This window comes from Notolabrus celidotus, chromosome 12 (assembly GCF_009762535.1).
Source record: "Notolabrus celidotus isolate fNotCel1 chromosome 12, fNotCel1.pri, whole genome shotgun sequence".
Lineage (NCBI taxonomy): Eukaryota > Metazoa > Chordata > Actinopteri > Labriformes > Labridae > Notolabrus > Notolabrus celidotus.
Genome location: NC_048283.1, coordinates 6,745,705 through 6,769,885, shown reverse-complemented (window position 1 = coordinate 6,769,885; position 24,181 = coordinate 6,745,705). Strand labels below are relative to the sequence as shown.

The window sequence follows — 24,181 nt, the reverse complement described above, 5'->3', positions numbered from 1 at the left end:
CCTGGCGTACACGTGCGTCACTCCCAAGCAGCAACCTCCGGTCTAAAAATATGAGTCCAATGCGGAAGTGCTAAAAACTGCAGTTCATCGAGGATCCGCTTGAGGCTGGCTGCAGAAACACCGGAAACCACATACACACCAATTCAAAAAAGCCAATCTTTACAGCAGAAATAAACATGTTTGCAGCCTGGTACAAAAGACGAGTGTAGTCTGGATAGCTCATTTCTGCATCGGCTCACACTGTACAGGGGGTCGAATTTTTTTCTAACGCTGCAATTTCGAAGGTATTGAGATTACGAGTCTTCCAATGAGAGGCACAGCTGACTTGATTGACAGGCGGGAACACTGTAGCTGTTGGCGAGGAGGCTCAAACTCTGCCTCTTTATGTCAGAATCGCTTGACAGCAGCAATATGGCTGCCACCGACGACTGGCCTCAAAACAGTCTATTTTATACAGTCTATGGTCACTCCTCACTCCTCTGCTTCACTCTGCCGCTCTCTCTCTAATGCTCCTTCAACATTTTTTCTAAGTTTTGTCCTTTTTGTAAGACATTACTTTTTTTTTCATTTTTTAAGTTTTTTATTTTAACGTGGGCCTTGACATTCAATAAATTAAAAGTACTTTTTCTTACTCATCTGTTTATTTAATGTATTAATCTGTAGTATAGGCTGACTTTCTGATACCCCAGGAAACCTCCCTCTTTTCACAGTCTAATGTTGGCAGGTATGCATATTCCTTGTTAGAAAGCTAGTCAGTTCTAGGTAACATAAGTCACCAGTTGTATTTGTGGAGTAAAATTAATGTTTAAATGAACAAAATGTATCTATTGCATACCTTTAATTACGTCTATCTGCGTGTAGGACTGTTATATGGAAGCAATACTCCACTTTAGTACTAAATATCTGCTTTTATTTTATTTGGCCTATGGCATATAACAGGTTCACAGTTGTGCCATTATTTAGTACAACAGCACTCCCTCTTGTGAGATTTTGTTTTTGGAAACTATAGCCGGGCCCTATTCATTCCCACCTCAGAAAGGCGTAGTTCCCAACACTACAAACACACTCCAGAGAAAGTGTGCACATCCCTTAACGACACTCTTCAGTGTAACCCTGAGCCTTGTCCTATTCTGGGGATATGAGGGTCAAACCTAAAGATGACAAAGTCCTCATATCAAAGCCCACACACTCCCAGTTGACCCAGCTCTTCCCCCTGACCCTGTTGTTTTATTTGAGCCCTAATAACTCTCCTAATTAAAGCCCCTTCCTATTATTTTTTCCCCACTCCCCTGTAAAAGGCCTGGGTTTCAAAGTGCTAATAAAAATAAACTAGAGGGGGGGCATTTCTTTATTTGTATGTGTGTGAAGAGTGTGTGGAAGAAGGACTCAGGGATGGGAGGGGGGAATGGAGGGACAGAGGTTTTAGGTTCAGAGGGGGGTAAAAGAAACAGAGGTCAATGGAAACAAAGAAGTGCGAGACCCCGGGGTCAAGCTGCCTGGTGTCCACAGTCACCGTGCTGGCGTTTCTGCAGAGCGAATGGCCCTGCTTGTATAATCGCCGGGGTACGTTTTGTCCACGGGTGTAGGATAGAATATATCACGGCGCAGCTGACAGATGAACAATAGATCACGTTTTGTGGAAGTCCGAGTGGAGCCTTCGCAGCTCCTTTGAGATGGCTGCTACATCTGGAAGAGCTAAGATTAACCCTGCGTTTACTGGCCTGCGTATGGCTGACCCTTGACCCAAACTCTGGCTCCAACAATATCGCTCATGGGTTCATATAGGACTCAAAGACACCCAATGGAGGTGGCCATCATGAATGAAGGAATGAATGAATGAGTGAATCATCAATCAATACAATAGAGTTGCATGTTGTTCTGAGATTACCAACAAAAGACAGTTTTCAGATGGATAGAAGGTGAAACAAGACTAAGAGGATCCACAGCTGCGGATGTTAGCGGCTCTGTGAGGCTGTCTATGGACGTCAGTATGCTGACATGTTAATGTCGGGCAAATTTAATGTTGACCAAAAAAAAACAAAAACATCCATGCAGACCAAGTGACTTGTACTGTTTCAAAATATACATAATACTAACAACATTATTTCATAAACATTTGAACAGCTTTTGGCAGACTACAATTTTTACTGTCTCTTCATAGTGCTTCATTTTCTGTTTTGTAAAAGGTTGATAGCTTACAAAACAGAGAACAAGACGTAACCTGTGAGAAGTTCTTAGCTGAAACAGGCTGACTCTAACAGATGATGCCTCTTTAGATCCTAAAAAAGCAAAGGGGACCATCCACAACACGTCAGACGATTTCTGTATTATGATATTTTTTCATGCCTGAAACTGCTGTGAGGGGGTAAGTTTCAGATTTGATGATTGACAGCACGCTGGAGAAAATTCCTTGTTTTGACATTTTCCACAGCAAGTACTCAAAGTGAGTAACACATATGATTGTCAGAAGATAACAACATGGGGTTATTGAACAGAAAACACACAGAAAACCAGAAGAGGGATAAGATGTAGAACCATGTCTACAGAGGACATCAAAAATTGACACCTAAGATGACAATTTATTTATTTATCTAAATGCATTTAACCAAGAAAACCATGTTGAGATTAAGAATCTCTCTTACAAGTGTGTCCTGGCCAAGATCGGCAGTAGCCCGTTCCAACAAAGTTACAGACAAACAACACAGAATTCTAAAACATAAGAACATATTATGGATTTCAGAGCAAAAGTCATCAGTCATCAGTCAAAGCATCTACAAGCAGTATGCCTTCAGTCTGCTTTTAAAAACATTTAAAGAGACAAGCTCACTCAAACCCAGGCTCTTCTGCAGCAGGTTCCAGGTTCCAGGCTCCAGGAGAAGCGTACGTAAAACTCTTTTTACCCATTTCAAGGCACACTCAGGGGACTGAAAGCAAAAACAACTGAGACTGTAACTTCCAGTAATATATAAATTGCAACCTGTGCAAACCTGGAAGAGCTGCACACTATAGGATGGATAAAAACATCAGAGGTTAAAGAAAGAGAATCATTTCAGAACAAGGAAACAGCAAAGATGTCTGCACATCGTCTGTTTACATAAAAGTAGAAACCTTGTAGTCAACAATACACTGTGGCGTCTGCAGCGCACTTTTGATGTCATGTCCTGGCATATAGGCTACAGTCTACAGCTGGCAACCCTATGAGACCAGGTGCAGCTGTGCATTAAGCTAACATGCTAACAATAGCAATGCTCAGCAGGTATGGTGGGAGGTTTATTCATTATCTTTGTTTGCTGCAGCTTTTTGTGCCCAAGAGGCTGACTGGAACATCTTTGGTTTTGCATTAAATTGGTCATTAAACAAAGGTGGCTGTTTAACTAAAAAATGTAACATGATGATGATCGTTAAAAAGGAAAAGAAAATCAAATACAACATCAGCCTAAACTTTAAACATACCCACAACACCTACAGAGTGAAGACAAACGGTAGAACTAGCTGTTTGTGTTTTTTCGATGTATGCAAGTTTTGAGAGATTTCATGTAGTCCTAATTATCTACAAATCATTATTAGGGGAATATGAATGCCTGTAGTAAATATGATCAGAATTCACCTGATGGTTGACAATGAAAATTGTTCAGCAGAAAGTTAACCCTCCTGTTACCCTCAAATGTACTAACATCTCTTATCCTTGGGGTCAATTTGACCCCAGCAATTTAAACCTCTAGAAACTGATTGTTACCCAGGTTTATGTGTCAGGTACTTTGTTGACTATAACCCTTTAAATAAAAAATATTTCAAGCATAAACACAATTTAAAGCATTCAGAAGGACTGTATTTGTAAAGCAGAACATCAAACTGCAAGTTTGTCATGCTCTCGTCGGCCCTGCCTTGTTTCTGTTATTAAACTGATGACACAGGACAAATCATTGAATGTCTTTAGAGACATGGTGGCTGGAAATGATATATCATTATATCTCAATCTATAGGTTGGCGGTTCAATCCCAGCTCCTGCAGTCACATGTGGAAGTGTCCTTGGTTATAGTGACCTCAATATCATCCAAAACAACCAAAGCAAAAGTGTGTGAAATGTTGATATTTCTTATCTTATATACAGCTAAAACAGCCTGGGGTCAAATTGACCCCTAGGAACACAGATGCGTAATTTTTTTTTTTTTTACAGGGAATTGGAACATATCAACATTTTAATTATTAATTAGTCATTAATTTAGAGACGTTAAACATTGAATGGGGTCAAATTTACCCCAAGGATAATAGGAGGGTCAAGTTAGGAGATCTCCACAGTGTTCTCTCGGGGTCACGGGGGTCTTAAACTAACTCTTTGGGGGGGACATCCAGTAGTTGACTTATTTCAGTCTGTGGACCAACAAACTGACATATTCTGCCAACCTTACAGCCGTGCAGCTATCCCGCTAAAACCTGATGAATACCAAATGAATATTTATACATGTCATCGAAAACCAAGGGTACAGCAGGTGCAAAGTGACACCATCCCCTGCATGGGAAAACCAGATGCTAATCAATTCTGTTTTTATGATATCTGAAGCTCTGCCATAAATGTGCTCAATCTCTGTTAACTCTCCTTTTGGTTTTATGATGATAAACATGTCGGAGTGGAGGTTTACGAGTGTCTTTCTGCAGCCACTATAAAATCAGCTATGTGAATATCATATGCTTCATGGGTCTGCAGCCTGTTTCTATGCTGGCTGTCATTCAAATCCCACAAAATATTCTAAACACGGGTGTTTGAATAACTTACAACCTCTCGACTGAAAACATCAGCACTGAGTAATACCCAAGGGGTGAAGCCATAACATAATATGGTGATATGATAATAGCTCCAGGCTGTGTGAGAGATATAAACATGATCATATGGGGTGTCTGGTACTCCAAGGGGTTAAGTGAATGTAATCCTGCTTGAGACACAACTCTAAAGAAGGAGCGAAAAAAGGAGGAAGAGAGAAGTCATGTGTCAGGGTTCAGCCGTGAGCGACTGAGGGAAGGTTTGGGGAAACTTTTACACTAAAAGAGGGAATTTAGAGCACGTTCAGCTCTGCTTCACATGATACGGGCTGTTTAAAACATTGAATGAAGGTTGATAAGAGGTCAGAAGAAGTTTACGAGGAGAAAGAGAAAAGGGTAAGTAGCCAAAGTGCGTTGTAGCTTGCACAGAAAAATGATCTGATTGACAGGGAGTGGAGAACGAGGGGGGTAAAATAGGAATGAAGCACAGGTTCAAAGCTAGGAGCAGGAGTGGGAAGATCACAGAGGTTGAGAGGGAGTTGAGAGAGGGTACAGAGGGAGCCCAAAGAGAAGGCCTTGAAAGAGCCTTATCTGTGACCCATCTGTCTTGACATGCACACTCCTCTGGTTAGTGCCCTGGAGGGGAGGGAAGGGGAGCTGCCTGCGTGTCAGTAACTCAGCGTGCAGGGCTCAGGGCGAAGGCCTTGGCCTGTGCACTCTGGCCCGAAAACCAGACTAACCAGCCCCATGCCTCAACACCCCCAGGAAAAACTCCTATGACTTTTACTGCAGTGATCATGTGATTGACTGAGCAGTGCGAAGGGAACAAAAAAGAAAAAAAAAATACATTAACAAAAAGGCTGACGCACATCAGTGAAGACACAGAGGTTACTTTCTTTGACAATTCACTTTTCATCTTTGCGTCAGCTGATCCTGGCTTAATTTCTCTCTGTGGCGTCTGGTTTCTGTTTGGTCATTTTTTGGTCAGAGACATAAGATCAGCAGATCAGTCTGATGATCCTGTGTGTGTTCAGGGACTTTTTAAAACTTGTAAACAGTAGAGAACCAAAAAGTAGATGGTTGAGATGTCATCAAATCCAAGAGTGATTTAATATCGATCCAAAAACAGGAAAAACTTTGAATTTCACACAACTCCCCTCCGGCATGACATAAATTTCCCACAGTGGAGCAGTCATGAAAGTAGAAGGGGTGAGGAGGTATTGATCCACAAACATACACAAAAAGAATCCTCTACATATCATTAACGTTTATTCTTACCAGTAAATGTAAGAGTCCTGACATGCCTGACTGTTCCCTTGATTTCCTAGTTTTACTTGATTAGATGCAGCAAAGGCGAGGTTAGGAGTTTACCACCTTACCTTGTTCAAGACACATTTTGGGACCACTGAGATATTTATCAATCATCTTTTTCAGTAACTGTCAGAAATTATGTGTCACAAGACTGCAAACCCATAATTCACAGTTTATTTGAACTTAGTTGATCATTCCACTTGATAATATAATATAGTAGAAATGAACTGCCTAGATTGTGGACAGGTAAGACCCAGTGAAAATATATACTGCATAATAAATCACAGACATATTTTTATACGTTTGAGCATGTAAGATAAGATGCACCTTCATTTCAGTGTTAGCAGCAGCAGATACTCAACACACAGGGCGAGAGGAGTGCAGAGGCGTCATGACCTGTATCTGTATCTATGTCTGTAAAGCAAACAGGAAGTAGGTGCGGCTTATATTGGAAGGGGTACTTTTTGTTGTCTTGCTCCAATTATCATAGAAGATGAGAACAGACATAATCAAATTACAAATGAACATTAGATTAAAGGAAGTCCTGTTAATTCTGTCACTGTCTATTAAAATAACCATGAACTACTACTAATATATAAATGGAGGCTTAGTCACAATTTAATGAAACATGTGATGCTTTACATCTTAAATGGATGAAAATTGTCTGGGATACATGGTTGCCCCACCAGGCTTTCATCTGCCAGTGACCTCCTTACTGTAGCTCCTCCTGTTCTTTGCCTTTCTCCTCCTCAATGTACGACTGAGTTTCTCTCAGTGATTAAGACAGAGTTTAAACTGAACTATGGCTGATTTTTTTAAATTGGAGGAAATGAACGCATATAGTTATCTTGTGGAAATGACCCTTTAAATATAAACTAAAGGCTCAAAGCTAGACTCTAATGTATAGTTTGTGGGGGTTTAAAAGAAATCCACCTGCCGGATACAAAGCTTTACAGCGTAAGTATTAATGCTCCTCCCCCAATGTGAGACAGTGATGGATGGATATGCCGCCAATGTACAGCCTGCTGCCTGTGTGTAGAGAAACAAGATCAACAATATCAAGCAAATGATTTCAATGTGGACTAAATTAAATGACATTCTACAGGGGCTTGTTTAATAGAGCAAATTCACTTTGGCTTCATGGTGGAAAAGTCACAAAAACTTGTCTGTGAAAATCATATGTGTCAATGACACAGTGTGAAATTGTTTTGTTCTTTCACTCTCTTTGCATGGACTTACTAAAATTAGCAGTGGCTGCAACTTTTGGCAAAATAATATATGATTCCTCTAATCACAGTGTCTTTAGTAAAAGTGTTTAATAGTTTTTTTATTCCCTTAAATGTGAGAACTAAAAATGTACTTTAAACTAGATTATTCTAAAGGATTATCAACTCAGAATTAAAGATTATGTGGCTTATTAAAGGTAAAGTTTGTCATATTTAGCAGCATTTAGCAGAACAGACTTGGTAGAAATTGAATATAATATTCATAAGTATGTTTAAAATAGTGTTTAATCATCTGAATATGAAAGTCGTTCTGTTTTGTTAACTTAGAAGGAGCAGGTCCCTTTCCAAGGAGACCACCATCTTGCACCACTATGTATCTACAGATACACAGAAAGGTCAAACTAGTAAGGGCCATATACACTAGCAGTCTAAAGTTTGGACACACCTTCTCATTCAATGGTTTTTATTTATTTTAATTATTTTTAACATTGTAGTTTAATACTGAAGACATCAAAACCATGAAATAATCTGGTTTTACCATAATATGGATTACAACAGTAGTCAAATAGGGCTATCCATTGTGTACTAACCCTACCTCTGAACAACACAACTGATGGTCTCAAACACATTAAGAAGGTAAGTCATTCTACAAATGAACTCTTGACAAGGCTCATGTTAATTACAAACCATTCCAGGAGACCACTTCATGAAGCAGACTGAGAGAATACCAAGAGTGTGCAAAGCTGTCATGAAGGAAAAAGGGGGCTACTTTACAGAATCTAAAATATAAAACATATTCTGGTTTGTTTAACACTTTACTGTTAATTAAATAATTCCATATATGTTCTTTCATAGTTTTGATGTCTTCAGTATTAATCTACAGTGTTTCAAATAATTAAAATAAATACAAACCCTTGAATGAGAAGGTGTTTCTAAACTTTTGACTGGTAGTGTAGAAGAAGAAGAGAGTGCTTGTTGTTGTGCGCAAAATATTTCGTACAGTGTTTGATAGTAAATCATATTTATCATGCATCACAGGAGCTTCTTGTCCGCGCAAACCACCACTGCTTCTGGAATTTCACCAACAGGAAGAGTGAGCAAAGGAAGCATTTTAATCTGAAACATGACCAGTAGATTTTGCTTAATATTTCAATTTCTACACACTGTACCTTTAAGGCACAGTGTACTAATACTGAACACTCCTAACTCATTGTTTGATGTAGTTTGATGCCTGTAAGACTGATGTTTGTGGTCTTTTGAATGAACTTACTTGATAAAGTGCTTTTTTGGCCAGGACTACAAACAAAAATGTTGTACTGTATTGTTTTATTACAGGAAAAATGAGTTCAAATAAAACCTGAAAAAATACAAAGCTAATGTTCAGAGGTCTGCCTGTGTTTCTGTGTTTTGTTTTTCAACCTAACTTAATGATTTGAAGATGTTCAGGCAGGTTGTTTTTTTCTTGCAACAACAGGTAGGATAAAACTAAAACTTAAAACGTCATTACCAAGAAGCACATTTCCCACCCTTGTTCCCACCCTCACTGTCCACAGCAAATATCAATCAGTCCAAGTTACTTTGCGTCAAATCCGCCCTCCTAAGATGTTTGACTCGACTTGCATGTACAGCACACCTGGGAGATTTACCATAATGAATACCTGATGTGGTGGAGCACTTAATACTGCCTATAAAATAACTCCCTTCCTTCTTCCTGTGGGCCCCGGCTGTTGTTTATCAAACTTGGTAACGTCCTGTCATGTGACCCCTCCTCCCTCCCTGCGACCCACCTGTGTGGACTTTTCTCTTAATCCCCATCTTAACCCCCCAATCCTTTTTTTTTATGCTGTGCGCTTTGAATACTTAGACTACTGAGTGTAACTAATTCTCCCACACAAGGATATTGTCTTCTGCCTATCTCTGCTTTTGTCCTTCCCTTTCAAGCCAGCTATTCACTCATTTCATTAGCTGGCGGTGCGGTGGGAGAGAGAGAGTTGGCGAGGAAAAGAGAGTAGAGGAGGGAGGGGGTTCCAATTAAAAGGCCTTAATAGCCTATTACCATCACCTTAAGTTCAACTCTGTGTTTTTTTACAGCATGAAACCAGCTAAAGATTAATCACCGGAGCTGTGAGGGAGCTTTAAAGCCATTCTGTGATTAATAAACTATAATTAGGACTGAGGGTTTTGAGCTTCCATCTATGAAGATTTTGCAAAATAGAGAGAAACATTTTTAAATGATACTAATCAGGTAAAAACTGGTGCTCCTTTTCATTTCAACACATGCAGGATTTCTTAAACTATTAAAAAATGTATTTCATTAAAAGTAAAACACTTATTAAACTATTTTCTAACTTTTTCTGTTTAAAAGTTTTGATCCACTTTGACATTGCAAAGTTTTAAAAAGAAGTTCTTGTGTTGAGTGACATCAGGTTTGGCATTAAAGACATAAATGTAATGATTGTTGTTCTTAGTGGGGGTTAAAATGAAACGTGTTTAACAGGCTGCTCTCCCTGCACACATGCTGCACAGACCCTGCAGCTGACCAGGGGGGCCTGAGGACGAAGCCAGTCCCCTGGGATGACCAAACCACCCTTTCTCAGACACCCATTTGTCTTACCCTCCTCCCTCTCCCTCGCAGTGGATGACCCTGCAACCAGCAGGGGTCAGCTGCGCAGAAGGAGCCCCCCGCACCCCAACCCAGGGTCCGGAGCCGCGGTGTAAATCAGCGGCTGCTCATCGCGGGAACACTGCTCTGCCCGAGGTCTCAGCCCCAGCCTGGCACCATCTGTCCCGGGGCTCTGACGCAGAGGCAGCACTGCCAAGGTGGGTTCCCACTGACCTGCTGCACCCTCCAGGGCAGACCTGAGACCGGGGACAGATCCATCACACTGGAGTCTGGACATGATGGAACAGGCTCTGCACACAGCTACAGTAAATTCACTCTGAATGAGCTGAAACAGTGGACTAGTTAAATCTCACACCACCACATATTGGTCTGGTTACATGTTTACCAGCTGTTGGTTGGAACCAATGCATTAATGTACCTGTTTATAAAACTATGATACTAATAACATGAATACATTTACAGACTGAGGAACATGAGGAGGACTTTTAAAGCTCCTTTGAGGAACTATCTGTTTGTGCTGATTTTTTGCGCCCCCTGTGGACAAATTGACAACTCTTATATCTTTGCTTTTCCTGTACATGTGTAAGTTATCCTGCTTTTTCTACCACTCATCATAAATGTGCAGTGGGAAAATATATATATATTTTCTTCACCATGCAGTAAATTGCCTCAGCTGTCGCCTACCCCCTCTCAGCAGTTATGGGCATTACATTTGTCAAGCAAAGTTGTCAATCTTGTTGCTGGTGGTCTTATTTTCTTCTGTAGGTCATAGAGAGGTAACAGTGTTAATTTCAGTGTGTTTTATAACCAGTTAAATATTACTCACAGTAGCTTTAATTTTGAGCACCAGTATCCATGGATGACTTTGAAGCAGATGTGTATTTCTCTTGTTGAAGACAAACAGCCGTTGTTTGAATATTTTGCAGTTTGAGATGTTTAAAGAAAGAATTATCAAACTTTATGAAATTGGCAAGCAGTGTTTTCTCTAAAATGGGGAAGTGTTGTCAAAAAATCAGATTTTTTTTCTTGTTTATCTCTTTACATTGCAGTAACAATAGGCTTCTAAGTCATTGTAATTTGACAAAACATCTATATTGTTCACTGGTGTTTTGAAAAAGGGGTTGGTATTATGATTTTTCTCACTGCTCCTTTCCAGGCATGAAAGATGTTAAAATAATTTCTAAAAAAAATCTTTTTAATGGAAATATTTTAACATTAACATGAGCGAAATGAATAAAATTGAAAAGAAACAAGTATTTACAAATGTAATTTATTATTAATTTATTCCATTACCCACAGTGGCTATTACGTCTCACTTCTTATTATTGTTAGTCAATATTTTCTTACATAAAACTAAAATACTTAATATTTTGAACCATCTTTACTCGTAAAAATGACATCATAAAATCACATAACTAGAAAAAAAAATACTTTTTTGAGTCTATGAAAACACATACTTTTTTATTGGTGTGTTTATTTAATAGATTTAGAAATCATTGATTAATCTATCAACTATAAAGGTCACTCTCCCACTCAAACTACCTCCTTTCTTTATAACACCTGAGCAATAATATCTCTAAGTAACTTTAATATTATTTACAACTTGACACGTTTGCAGGGCAGTGATACCAAAGGGCAGAAAGAGTACTCGAATTATCAGATCATGTTGAAGTACCTCTAACTTGACTCGAGGACAGATGAAGTGGTAGATTACACACGAGAAATCCTACTCATGTGGAGAAGCAGTCCTCTGAAAGACAATACAGAGTGTGGTAACTATGAAAAAGCCCATGAGGAATGCTGATTGTTCAATTGAAGTCTCTCTAATCTGCACTCTGAGTTGTGATTTTAAAAATACTACAATTGTTGACTTTAAAAAAAAAAAAGGTGTCCATATTTTGCACTCAAAAAATGACTCCTATGAGGTTCAACACAAACTTAAATGAAGTTGTCTCATGTTTGGGTCTTAATTACACAACTAGAAAGTAGTTGTCAACATGCTTTTACATAAAAGCAAAATTACTGACCTTAGAATTACTAAACACATGAATGGCTAGTCAATTACGGCACTTGCAATTTCTCCTCTGGCCAAAACAAGTCACAATCTATTGAGGTGACCTGAGCGACCCTGTAATTTAGCTGTATAACTGCCACAGACTAAATAGGTGATGTACTACTCACACATGTAAGACAGTCTAAGCTCTTAAGTTTAGGACAAGTCTCTGCACTCCACCTCATCACCTTTGACGACTTGACGTCTTTTCCCCTCTCCATCATAACAGCACCTGGATTCCTGACACGTAAATCTCATCAGCAGAGACAGTCTGCGGGTCCCCGGGCAGAACGTCCCGGGTTATTGCTTTCTCCCGCAGCCGCGACCTTGCTTCCCGCCCCCCCTCAGGCCCGGCTCTAATGGGTGAGCAGGGGTCATAAAGTGGTTGTGTTACTGTTTTCCTTTTTCCAAACCAGTGACACCAGTTGTTCACCCTCCTCACCGGTCCTTTTGTGAGGCCTGACAGGCTGTCAATTCCAGGCGGAGGATGATTGTAGAAGACGACACGCATTACCTTGGGGTGACACTGCATTCCTCTGCGGGCCTGTCTTTATGAGCTAACAATAACTTTGAATAGTTCTGCAGCAAAGCATTAAAAGTTTGCTTTGGCTCTGTTCTGTGTCTTTGGTGTCATTTCCTGCCTGTGTTGTATCAAATCTGGACATTTCACTTAAATGATATCTAATTAATCTTGCAGATAAATGATCATTTGGGTAAAGGATCACTGTTTGTTGAGACTCCCACTACAGTTTCTCTTACATTTAATGTTGTTTTATCCCTCTCACAGGCTTGAGGAGCGATTTTTTTTAGTCATGAGGGTTGAGGGTAGGACAAGAAGACCTTCACAGGGACACATACAACCCCAAGACGAAAATAGACGCCCACCCACATAAATGCATACATGCACACTCACACACATGGTAACAAGTGTGTCATACTGAGAACAAGCACATGAGCGAACATTTTGTACTTCCATCCTCTCATTTGTTCACCCTGTCACTGAAAGCTGAGATAACTATCATCTTACAAATGAATGGAGCAGTAATATATTGCACACTTCATTAGTGTTGACTGCAGAGAAGAGTGCTTTTTCTACTTTAGTGTGGCTCATGGGTTGTTACCAAAATCTGAGATGAAGACACTTTGATGTGTCTGTTTAAAAAATGTGGGTGGTCCAGTTTTTCATAAATTAGTCCAAAGATTAGTTATGAGTTATTTTAAAACTGGTTTGTGCTGTAATGAAGTAGGAAAAACATGTACCATCATGAGGGAGATTTGATGACTGACTTAAAGGAGAATAATGAAGACATCTTGGAATTATCAATTCAACAGTCCATCCAGTTTGTCATGAAATCTGTGCATATACTGCCCTCTTGTGTTTAGCCTGTGGTACTGAAAGTATCTACCTTTGTAACTGTATTTAATCCCTGCATTTATCAGGGCATAATATTTATTTTGTTACAGTTCAGTTCAACAGCAGTACTCATCAACTGTGACTCTTGCAGCACGTCTAACTTCTCATCAGTGTTATTTGTTAAATGATTCAAGCTGTTATCACATTTTATCATTTATCATTATTCTTCATGGGGTTAAGAGTATTATTTTCACAACAGTTGAAAAGGTATGTCTGTTGCAATGACGCCTTTGGCTCCATCTTAAATGAAAGACAGACCCCAGAACATTGCCTGTGTTTTTAAATGCTGTTTTTTTATCATAAATTGCACTTTATTTGCAAATCAGTTGCACTTTAAAATTATTGATTGGTTCTACATACAGTCTGTATATATGCTCCATGCCATTGAGTTGTGCTATTTATTTTGACGTGTGCTGCTGACCTCTTGGCCAGGTCGCTCTTGTAAAAGAAGTCTTGATCTCAATGGGTCTCATCTGGTTAAATAAAGGTTAAATTAAGGAAATCAAAAAAAAATTATTAATCTGTTGTTTATTTTTTAACTGCTTTTATGTCTTCAATATTTTTGTAAATTGTGTCCTCTGTGTTTTCTTATTAGTCTTTCATTTATTCATTTATTCTACAAGGTTTTATGTTTTGTGTGTTTTAATTCATTGTACTTAACTGTGCAGCATTTTGGTAAACTTTGTTTTTCTTTTCAAATGTGCCATACGAATAAAATGGATTGGATTTCACTGAGCTGAGGATTGTGGGTAAGGATAGCTTCAGAAGTATACTGGCCCCCAAAATGTGAAAAGTGCATAATATGTACTGAAGGTCATCTTGTTGTTTTTTAGCACATATTAATATGTGGGACGTACCTTATCTTTTTTTGGCCAACAGAATGCTACTGGCGAAAATGGTACCTGTGAACTGGAAGGACACAAATACACCAACAACAGCTCAGTGGATGGAGAGACTTCAATAGATCTATGTGTGTGAGTCTACAAAGGAAGATGGACATTTCTACTCAAAGGTGGAACTGTGTCAGATACATGTAGGTGTCTGGGTGATTTTGTTTGTTCTCTAAACATGTAGTTGTGTTTATTGGATATCTGGTGTTTTGTTTGTATTCTCTTTTAACTTCACTGTGTACAGTTGTAGCCACATTTATTTCACTGAACTGATAATGCCAATAAAGTAATTTCTATTCTATTCTATTTGTAAGTGATATGGTTTGTTGTAACAGAAATGTGTTAAAGTGGAGTACTACAGAAAATGTTTCCACATTTGAGAAAATGTCAGTTTTATTTTGTTTGTTTATTTACTTTTTTTAAATCACATCACTTCTTCACTTTTGATTATTCATATACCTACATTTCAAATTGTTATGGGTGTTTGTGTTAACAGAGTGAAAGGTTTGTGATGTTTGTGCGTACTGATGTATCAGTACTGTCTCTTCGTTTCAAAGTGGATCTTCATTGTGAAAAGTATCAATTGTTTGATAGTGTAAAATCTATCTCTAAAACACACTGCTGATTCAATGTTTGTTTTCATGTTTTATTATGATAGAATGATGACAAATCCTCATTTCTGCATTGCAATCTGCAACAGAATTCTCCCTACTATTGAGCCAAGGAAGCATAAATTAAAAAGAATCAAAATAGGGGTATTGCAGATTTCTTAAATTCAACAGAAAACAGATGTTTCCTGTTGAATCTGAAATGATCCGGTCTGTTCTTTTGTTGTTTTGTTTCCTTGAACAGTGTTCACCGGCAGTCTTTACAGTTCAGTTTAACAGCAACAGTACTCCACAGGCCAACCTACTCCCTCCCGCCTTTCAGCTTCTCCTCCACTGTGTGATCCCCCCGTGAGCCTCCCAAGCAGGGTGGGCTCTTTGCCAGGTTGGGGTTACTCCCCCACTGCTCAGGTGTCTTTGCCTGGATGGCGAGTGCATGAACACAGCTACTTAACTCCTCCTTCAGAGCTTCATTTACCAGACGGTGACGCTTTATTAACGTCAGACCCTCAAACAGGGGGCTGACGACCAAGACACGGAAATGGGATTCAGAGCCGGGGGGCACAGCGTGCATGTGGCTTTCATTGTGTACCTCTAAGTGGTCCGGCTGGAGCATGTCGGTCAGTTTGGTTCTGATAGCCCTCTCAACGGGCCGGCTTGGGTCTGGGTCCATGTGTGGTCTGAAGTGGGCCAGAGGCCGGCTTAAAGCAGGGATGGTAGAGATAGGCCGAGCACAGCGGAGGACAGCAGGCAGCATCTGAGGCTGTGGCAGGAGAACACCTGCAATGGACATAAATACTGATTATTTCAGGCATTTTAATTCAATGAACAAGCCTTGAAGTGTAATAACACACTCTCAAAGGGTATTAGTGTTATAGGTCTGAAGTCATAGTACATCATGTTTTTACTACTGCTGCATGCAGATGGAGGACAAACAGTCAAATATTAACATTGTAAGGGACGCCTTGGACGCCTGAAGTCTATGATAGTCTTTATATTTAATTTAGTTAGCTCTTACAGGTGTAACTAATAATGTCCATTCAATGAAGTCAAACTAGACCCTTGTGTTATGACTGATGGGTCGTCCAGAGGATTTCATAAGAAGAGGTGCCATAAGCAGAACACTAACCTTCCAAACTAGCTCCAGTTAAAGCAGTTCAATAAATAGAGTGTTTTAGTTCACATAAAACCACTCATACCTCCATATATCTCTTTAATATTTTGATGACATGATCACTAAAAGCATTTAATGTGCCAGCATTGCCTGTAGCAAACCTGGTAAAATAGCTAGTTAGCTAGTTAGCTTTCATTGTAAACATCGCTCATTGTGTAAGTGAAATGAGACAATGTTACATAGACTCTACCAACATAAAGCTCTAAAATATAAAACACTCTCTCCCTTGTTACATGATACATACCTGTTCTGAAATGTGGTATTAAACTTAAAGTGAACTTTCCCACTGACGTTTCTCACCTTCGTGACTCGGTCAGTTGTCAACAGTGCGCCCAAAGTGCGCATGTGCAGTGATGCTTCTTCTTCTTTGTGGTTAAAGGCGAATCGAAAACAGCTTTTAGGTGCATACCGCCCCCTACTGCACCGGAGTGTATAACTTCAGGGTGTTGGACTTCAGGTACATTCTACATCATGCAAAAATGAAATTAAATAACCAAACAATAAACAAAAATGTAAGCGACTAAGTAATAATAATAATCATAATAATAATAATAATAATAATAATAAGAAGAAGAAGAAGAAGAAGAAGAAGAAGAAGAAGAAGAAGAAGAAGAAGAAGAAGAAGAAGAAGAAGAAGAAGAAGAAGATAGGGCTTACTTCATTGCTGCCCCTGCCATCTGGAACTCCACTGACCTACAAACTTTCAAATCCCAGCCCAAAAATCACCTCTTCAGAACTGCTTTTAACTGTTAATGTGTTTATAGTCACTGTGTTTCTATTTTGCTTCTTTTATTCTGTCTTTTAATGTGTGTTACTTTTGAAGTGTCTTTGAGTTTTTTGAAAAGCGCTATATAATTAAAATGTATTATTATCACTATTATTATTATTATTATTATTATTGTTAAGAAAAAAAATCAATAACTAATCAAAATAAATACATTAAATTAATTAAATAAATAACTACAAAAATCATATCACACGATGCAAACCTGTTTCTTTCAGATAAACTAAAAGAGCCCAATAGCATTCTCCCATCCCATCACTCCTCCCCAGCCCAAAATACTCTCTCACATAATCTCCTCCTCTGTATGCCATATTTTTTACACTCCATAACCACATGTTTCACATTCTCCTCAACATTACACACATCACAGTTCACTGAGAAACATTTGGCCATTAAGTACAGAGTCGATTTCGTGCAGTGATGCTTGTGTTTCCGGATGCATAAAGTGTTACTGCCCCCATTAGACATATTTGCAAAATGCAGTTATTCCACTTGAATAATACGCTGTACTCTCCATCAGGAAAACTGAACCTGCAAGTTGCTTTTCAGTTATTGCAACCTTATCTTTTATATTAAAATAGTGCCTTGTTTACAATCAAAATGTGTGACAACTTGAGTCATCATTTTAAGATACAGAATAACTATCATCACTCTCTCAATATCTGACACTGATTAATTGATAAACTGTGGAGTATTGCCCTTTAAGCTTCTGGATTTCACATCTAGCAACTCGCACAGCAAGGTTCTCTTTGTGGCATTTATCTGAACAGGGAGCCCACAGAGCCGCTACATGTTTCTAATTCCTCCTCTAATGAGAAACTGCTCAGAGCAGCTGTGACCGAATGCTTGACATAATTTAAGTCTGAGAGTGAAATATGGCCTGCCTGATATATGCTGTGGATGGAAACAGCTTTTGAATTCCTGTGTTCCTTTCCTTTATTGCGCAAATATACAACTCTAATCTGCTTTCAACATGTGATATGTGTGAACAAATAGAATAAAAGAAACATTTTGAGGAGAGAAACATTTTTGAAATTTTAAAACTGAGATAATAAAGGACAAAGTCAGGATTGCTGGGAGACAATCCAGCCCTGCAATTCTACATTTAATGTAAGTCAGTGGAGTCACTGGTCAGGGGAAAGGAAAGTTACTGAGCCATTTTCACAATCATTAAAAGCACATTTCATTTTATTTCTAGTGGGACTGAAATTAGTGTGTCTACAATAACTTCAAATATCAAGATAGCTGGGCTACAGTAACCAGGTTCAGTGGCTTCTTTGGGATGGTAGATCTGTGTGTCATTAGCAGGCAAAATTAACACCATGTCTAGGGTCAAAATTTCCCAGGGGAGCATGTACAGAGTAATGGAAAAGAATGCATTCAAAACCCCGTCTCATCTGTTCAATAGAAATACAATTTCTAGATGCAAGTTGTGTTTTCCATCCTCGAGGTGTATCAGCATTGTAAGCATGTAATACACGTGAAACAATATTTGCAGACATAAAAAGACGACAAAGATTGACTGTTCATATTTTTCCACTTGTTTATTCTTCATGGTTCTTTGTTATCCATTGTGATTCCAAAGGGTCAGCTGCACAGCGGAGTGCAAACCCGATCAAAAATCAACAATGAGAAAATATAAGAAAAAATCTCACACACCTTTAAACAGAACTGATGTCGTCACATTAGGGCTAATTATGATTCATAACCGGTATTTAACATTGATGTATTTACTTATATTTCTTCCTCATTTTTACAAAATACACAAAATCAAAGACAACATACATCATTGTTCATTTACACTTTTTTTGTATACCTTTTTTTATATTCATGGTTCCACAAACAGTTTCTATACTTACAAACAATCAACTACAGTTTCTACAGCACAGTACAATGACAAAGGTGATAAATTCTTTGTTACATTTAATTAATGGCAATGCAATCTTATTGACAAAAGCCTCAAGACTTAGGGTTGTTTTAGAGAGTACACACAAATGTCTGCTGTTAAGTCCTGTGTCATTATTACGCCAACACTAAGCATTTCAGTGGACAAGGCCAGCATAAAGTAACGAGCTCCCATTCTCAGTAGCTTCAGAGAAGAGAAGAGGAGACAATACTCAAACACTTATTGCTTTGTTAACTTTTTGCACTCACAATTGACTGTTGCTCAGGCAACAGTTATACAAAAAAACCCTGTAACATAAGCTGAGATATGTATCTACGAGACAATTTAGACTTGGAAGGAGCCTGAACTGAGTCACTGAGACAGGTTAGCGCTTTAACGGTTATCCATTTTTCAACAAGTACAACAGTTACCTTGACATCGTTGTTTTTAATTCGTGGGTGATACAGAACAACATGGAGAGTAAGACTGCTGATGCTTAGCTTTTATATTGGTACAGCTAAAGTGTGTTTTATTTTTATATCAATGTGCTTTTAAAAGGGAGTTTGGGCTGATTTTCCTTTTCATGTGCTGGCCACTTTGGTGCCTGATGTCAACATTTCATGTTTCTAAATAAGAGCACCTGGACTTCTGAAGACAGGTTCTCAGATCAGTTGTGAAAAGTCGTCATTAACATAGGAAGTCCAGATGTTCTTGCTTTTGCATGATCAACGACTGAAAATGGTTAAAGACTGACTGCAATTTCCCAGGGTTCAAAAGCTTTGAACAGCTATCTTATTAGTTACATTATAAGTACTTTTATTTACATATATTCATATCTAAAACAGAGAACTGATGGTGTAATGTGTAAACTCAGGCCATACAAAATATTTGGCAATAATTAATGAGAGATGGCACACTCATAGATAATGGATCCAAGGTCAGATTTAGGAGTTGAGTCAGTGAGAGACGGAAGGAGTGAAATTTAAGGGGGGCAGGTCGTCAAAGCTCAAAGCACCGATGTTCACAACCGCACTCATGTTCACAATCCCATCATTTGGTTGGTTTTGGTCTTTGTTCTCCTGCTAAACACCTTGTTCTTCCTTACCTCTCAAGCAAGACTGTATCATATTGTGTCTTGAAGAACTCAAGGTGTTCACAATTGTGCATGTACGACATTGTACGTTTAGTGCAATGGGTTCGTCTGTTTATTCAACTGTCTTGAGTCTATGTATGGCTGCTATCCTACAAAATGGCAGTCTGGGTGAGAACTTTATTTGTTAAGCTACACGTTAACAATTGTTTGTCGTTTACCACGTGATTGTGAACATATCAGTCTTGCTTTTCTAGTTTAGGGGAATGTGGTATATCATTTTCACCTGCTCTCTGTGCTTTTACCAGTGTGACATGTATGACAGGCAGCCCTTGGCAGTGAGTTCTCTACGGTGAATCTCGTGTTATATCTAGCTACATTTGTATAATATAATAATGTCATAAAGCACAAACAAACACAAGGTCCAGTGCACTCCTAATCCATACCCCGTTAGCAGAATTGTCCTCTAGACTGCAATAAATCACTACTGTTCAAGTACATACACATCTCACATGAAGAAACTTTGAAGTATGAAGACTCTGCTGCTATTTTAAATTTGAATGCAGAGTTCTCCATGAATTCTTCTGAACACTCTGCTGATCTTTTGAACATTTAAAAAAAGCCTGAAAGATTGAGCAACAGGTTCTTTTTGTCCAGTATGTTTATCATACCGTTCTTAGTTATCAGTGTAAGACAGTGACCTCACAACCATTCACAAACCAGAAAAGAGTTCGCCAAATGTGAAATGCTAAAAGACAAAAATGAAAGAAAAAATCAATATTGCACAGAGGTTCAATATTGCACCAAGAAGCACACTCACATTTATATAAACATTCAGTTGACACAAATAATTTGATTATAGTTTATCCGTAATCTCTTACACACTTTACACAACTTGTGCCTCCACTGAAACATAAAAGCTGAAGGTGAAGGGTTTTAGTGTAAAAACCGTTTGCTTTTTGACCCTTTGACTACTCGTTCCTCTGCCATGTGCAATGTGTATTATGTGTGACGTGTATTAATAAAGAAATGTTCTTATTCTGGGAGTGTGCACTAAGAATGTTTACTGCTACCAACAGCAGATTAGACGCACTGTGCTGTTTTTAGTGTGTAGGAAATTTCAAAATATTACATTAAATGAAGCCTGGCTAATCAGCGGGCAAATGTAACTATGCTAATTATGTTGTACTCTCAATTTTCATAGTACTACATACATACTTTGTGACATGCATAACACCCTCCAAACATATTTTATAAGAGGCAAACATACTGTAAGTCTGGGAGGAGAGGTACTAAAAAGGCATTTCTTACAAAGGAATACACAGTATGATTGAAAAATGGTGCCCAACTGTGAGTTTCTGAACATTTTCATCAATTCAGAAAATGTTAGGGGACATTCACACTGGCAAATGGTTGTGCTTCGAATGTACATTTTGACAAATAGCTTCATCTTTGGGATGAAATGGCTACCATGACAGCACAGAATTTAAAACATGGCATGGGAAACATCCCCATGAACTGATCTGAATGTCACATGACGTGATCAGAAAAGATGTTTTAAAGGGAGAAGGGCCTCGATTGATCTTCTCGTCACAATCTAACAACAACAAAAGCAAACCTGGAATGTTCTATAATCTATAAAATGGCAGTTAGTCTGTACACCAACACAAGACCTCTAGGAGAGAAAGAATGAGCACGGGTCTTTGTTTAAGAGAAAGCCAAGAGAGGTGTGTCTTGGTTTTACCCAGAAAACGTCAAAAATGCTTCAAATCAAGGCAGAAAATGTCGCATTTTTGGATTCTATGTCCAACAATGGCAAAGTACTCAAGACTTGACGGGTGAGTTGAATTTGCTCAGGAGGATGGAGGTGATTACAGAGAACTCCGCAACAATGGCTAGTGGTCATTTCTATGAGTCTATTTCCATGGCTCATCATCAAGAACCCCCGACCCCTGACCTCCAACCCCGGCTGGATGTACTCTGAACAGGGAAACAAATCTAAATTTCCTACTTTTACTTACAAGAAAATTAAATGTCATTCTTTCACTGAACAACTTCACAACACTTTGGAGCAATCATCAACACTCGGTCTAAACTCAGGGTGTTTTCAAACACTTATGTTTGTCATAGCTTCTACGTTTGATTGCAAGGAGGGGTACCTATGAAATAATCACTGATCCCAAATATTTACAGCAAATCTTGAAGCATGTGCACTTACTTCACTCTATCATTGTGAGGGAGGGGTTAGAGGGTAGGGTTTTGAGGGCTCTTGAGCTCTTCATTCACAGTGTGGCGAAAAACTCTTCTGTTCCCTGGAAAGCTGTTGGCGCCACACTATTGGAGCACCTGACCCCGCGTCTCTGGTAGTTTGAGGGCCAGAAAACTGCCCGCCGCCAGCGCCCCCGAGGCAAAGAGGATGGGCACGGCCTTGGTGATACCAACGAACGAGGTGAAGATGCTTATGCCTAAAACAGCCGCTAATTTACAGAGGGCGTTGAGGAAGCCAAACGCCGTGGTTCTGAGAATAGAGAAGGGGGAGAGATAAATAGTACAGTCAGGTACGTCTGTTTGATTATTCATTAACAAAGTATAAATCAAAACAAAGAAGAAGGAAAATAAAGAAACAGAAGGGTTATCCTTAATTTTTTGGATAACTTTCAGTTATTCTGTCTTCATGCTAACTTGTGTCATCATTTCTCCTTCTCTATATGCAGAGCATGCGCAGCACGTAAAGCCTCATTATGTATGGGAGGATACATATCACCAAGGTAAAGAACATGCAGTGTTTGCTACACATAGACTTCACCTGGACGTCACACTCAGAACAAAATTCAATACACACTGTCTGTTCGCCCTGCTGCTGTTCCCTGTGACAGACCCACACACTGTCCTTACAGGCACTCATTATATCCCTCTTGTCAGTGCACTGAGTGTTGTTGGACCTCTTCTGTTCAATATCAACTTAACTGTTAAGTAGTGCTGCTGTCTGTACCCAATTTAATTCAGCATGCTACCATGTTGGTTATGATATGTATCTCAAATAAAATAAAAATATACATTTAATGGTAAAAACCTTAAGTTTAAATGTAGTTGTTTATTTGTGCCACAATTCCCTTGTTTTATTGTATTAGTCAAGACACATTTTTACAGAAAAGCTTTTATTCTGTGATTTTTTTTATTTTAATTTGGATTTTATTAGTCTGTTTTATAAGTATGAATACTTTTGTATTTATTTTATTGCCCAGAGCATAAATATTTTTAAAGGCAAACTCAAGACCTACCTTTTTAGTCTAGCTTTTAACTAAGTTTTATTTTTATTCTTAACAGTTTTATCTATTTATTTATTTATTATCTATTTCAAATTTAGTCACTTTTATTCTACTTATTTATTTATTTTAAGTCTCACATCTGATTTTCTTTTAATGGTTTAATATTTTAGTCTTTTATTATCTTAGAAATGTATTTTACTTTGGTGATTTTAATTTCCTGTTTTGAGTTTTAACATCTTATTTTACCTCCAGTGTTTCCTCATTAAGATGACATGAGAGCGTTTCCTCAGTTCGTTCAGCAAATTTTTATTTTTATTTATTTATTTATTTATTTTTATTTTATTTATTTTAGTGTTTTTATTACTATTGTTGCATATTGTGTTGTTAGCCTTAGGATTATGGGGTGGGTTCGGGGTCGGGGCTGGGGCTGGGATCTTAATTTATTCTATTTTAAGCTGTTTTTCTTGTACAGCACTTTGTGTTACAATGTCATTGTATGAAAAGCGCTTTATAAATAAAGTCTGATTGATTGATTGATTGATTATTGCTTCATTGTTTGATTTGCATTTCTTCTTGCTTTTTTGCCCTTTGTTACCTGCATTGTAAAGTGCTATATAAATGTATTATTATAGTAATAATTATTAATAATAATATGAATTCTGTAAGTGTTTGAGAAATGAAGAGCACTGTTATTGAATTAAATTGTTGCTGGCACATTATTCCTTGTAAAAGCTGCAGGAAGTCCATGCAGCCACAAGGTGGAGCAACATCTCATAAAACAACCTTGAGTGCTGATTTTTAACATGAGCACTGAGGAGCAACACAAAAGGAACATGTTTTCACCTATGGTCTGTTTTTAATATGTTCCATAGGAAATGTATTTTTTTATAAATTCATTTTTATTCATTCATGAGATAAGGCTTGAAAATCTTAGCTCTTTAAAGGGGGACATAAAGACCTATGGAATGATCCCTCTAAAGCCATTAGGTGGCAACAAGACAGCTGTATGCTCTGCATCACATGGACGACCAATGATTTCACCCCACAATGTCATCCATCCCTTTAAGCCAGCCAATCACTGATGGGCAAGTCCCGTGAC

At 38.5% G+C, this 24,181-nt stretch overlaps 2 protein-coding genes across 3 annotated transcripts in view; both read right to left on the bottom strand.

Moving 5' to 3' along the window:
• Window positions 1–14,900: 14,900 nt before the first annotated feature.
• bola1 (bolA family member 1) lies at window positions 14,901–16,457 on the bottom strand. 2 transcript variants are annotated; one of them, XM_034697752.1, is made up of 2 exons: window positions 16,355–16,457; window positions 14,901–15,660 (listed from the first exon to the last, which is right to left on the bottom strand). In XM_034697752.1, the coding sequence occupies exon 2, from the start codon at window positions 15,635–15,637 to the stop codon at window positions 15,185–15,187; it is 453 nt and encodes a 150-aa protein (XP_034553643.1). In that variant the 5' UTR covers window positions 15,638–15,660; window positions 16,355–16,457; the 3' UTR covers window positions 14,901–15,184. The 2 variants fall into 2 exon arrangements, with proteins under 2 accessions (XP_034553643.1, XP_034553641.1); XM_034697750.1 differs by having other exon boundaries at window positions 16,299–16,428.
• Window positions 16,458–18,367: 1,910 nt separating this feature from the next.
• Window positions 18,368–24,181, bottom strand: part of sv2a (synaptic vesicle glycoprotein 2A) — a 62,730-nt gene continuing 56,916 nt past the window's right edge. Inside the window, exon 13 of the mRNA XM_034696972.1 lies at window positions 18,368–22,331. Within this exon, the coding sequence (XP_034552863.1) occupies window positions 22,148–22,331 (184 nt within the window). The 3' untranslated portion in view covers window positions 18,368–22,147. The remainder of the gene's footprint in view (window positions 22,332–24,181) is intronic.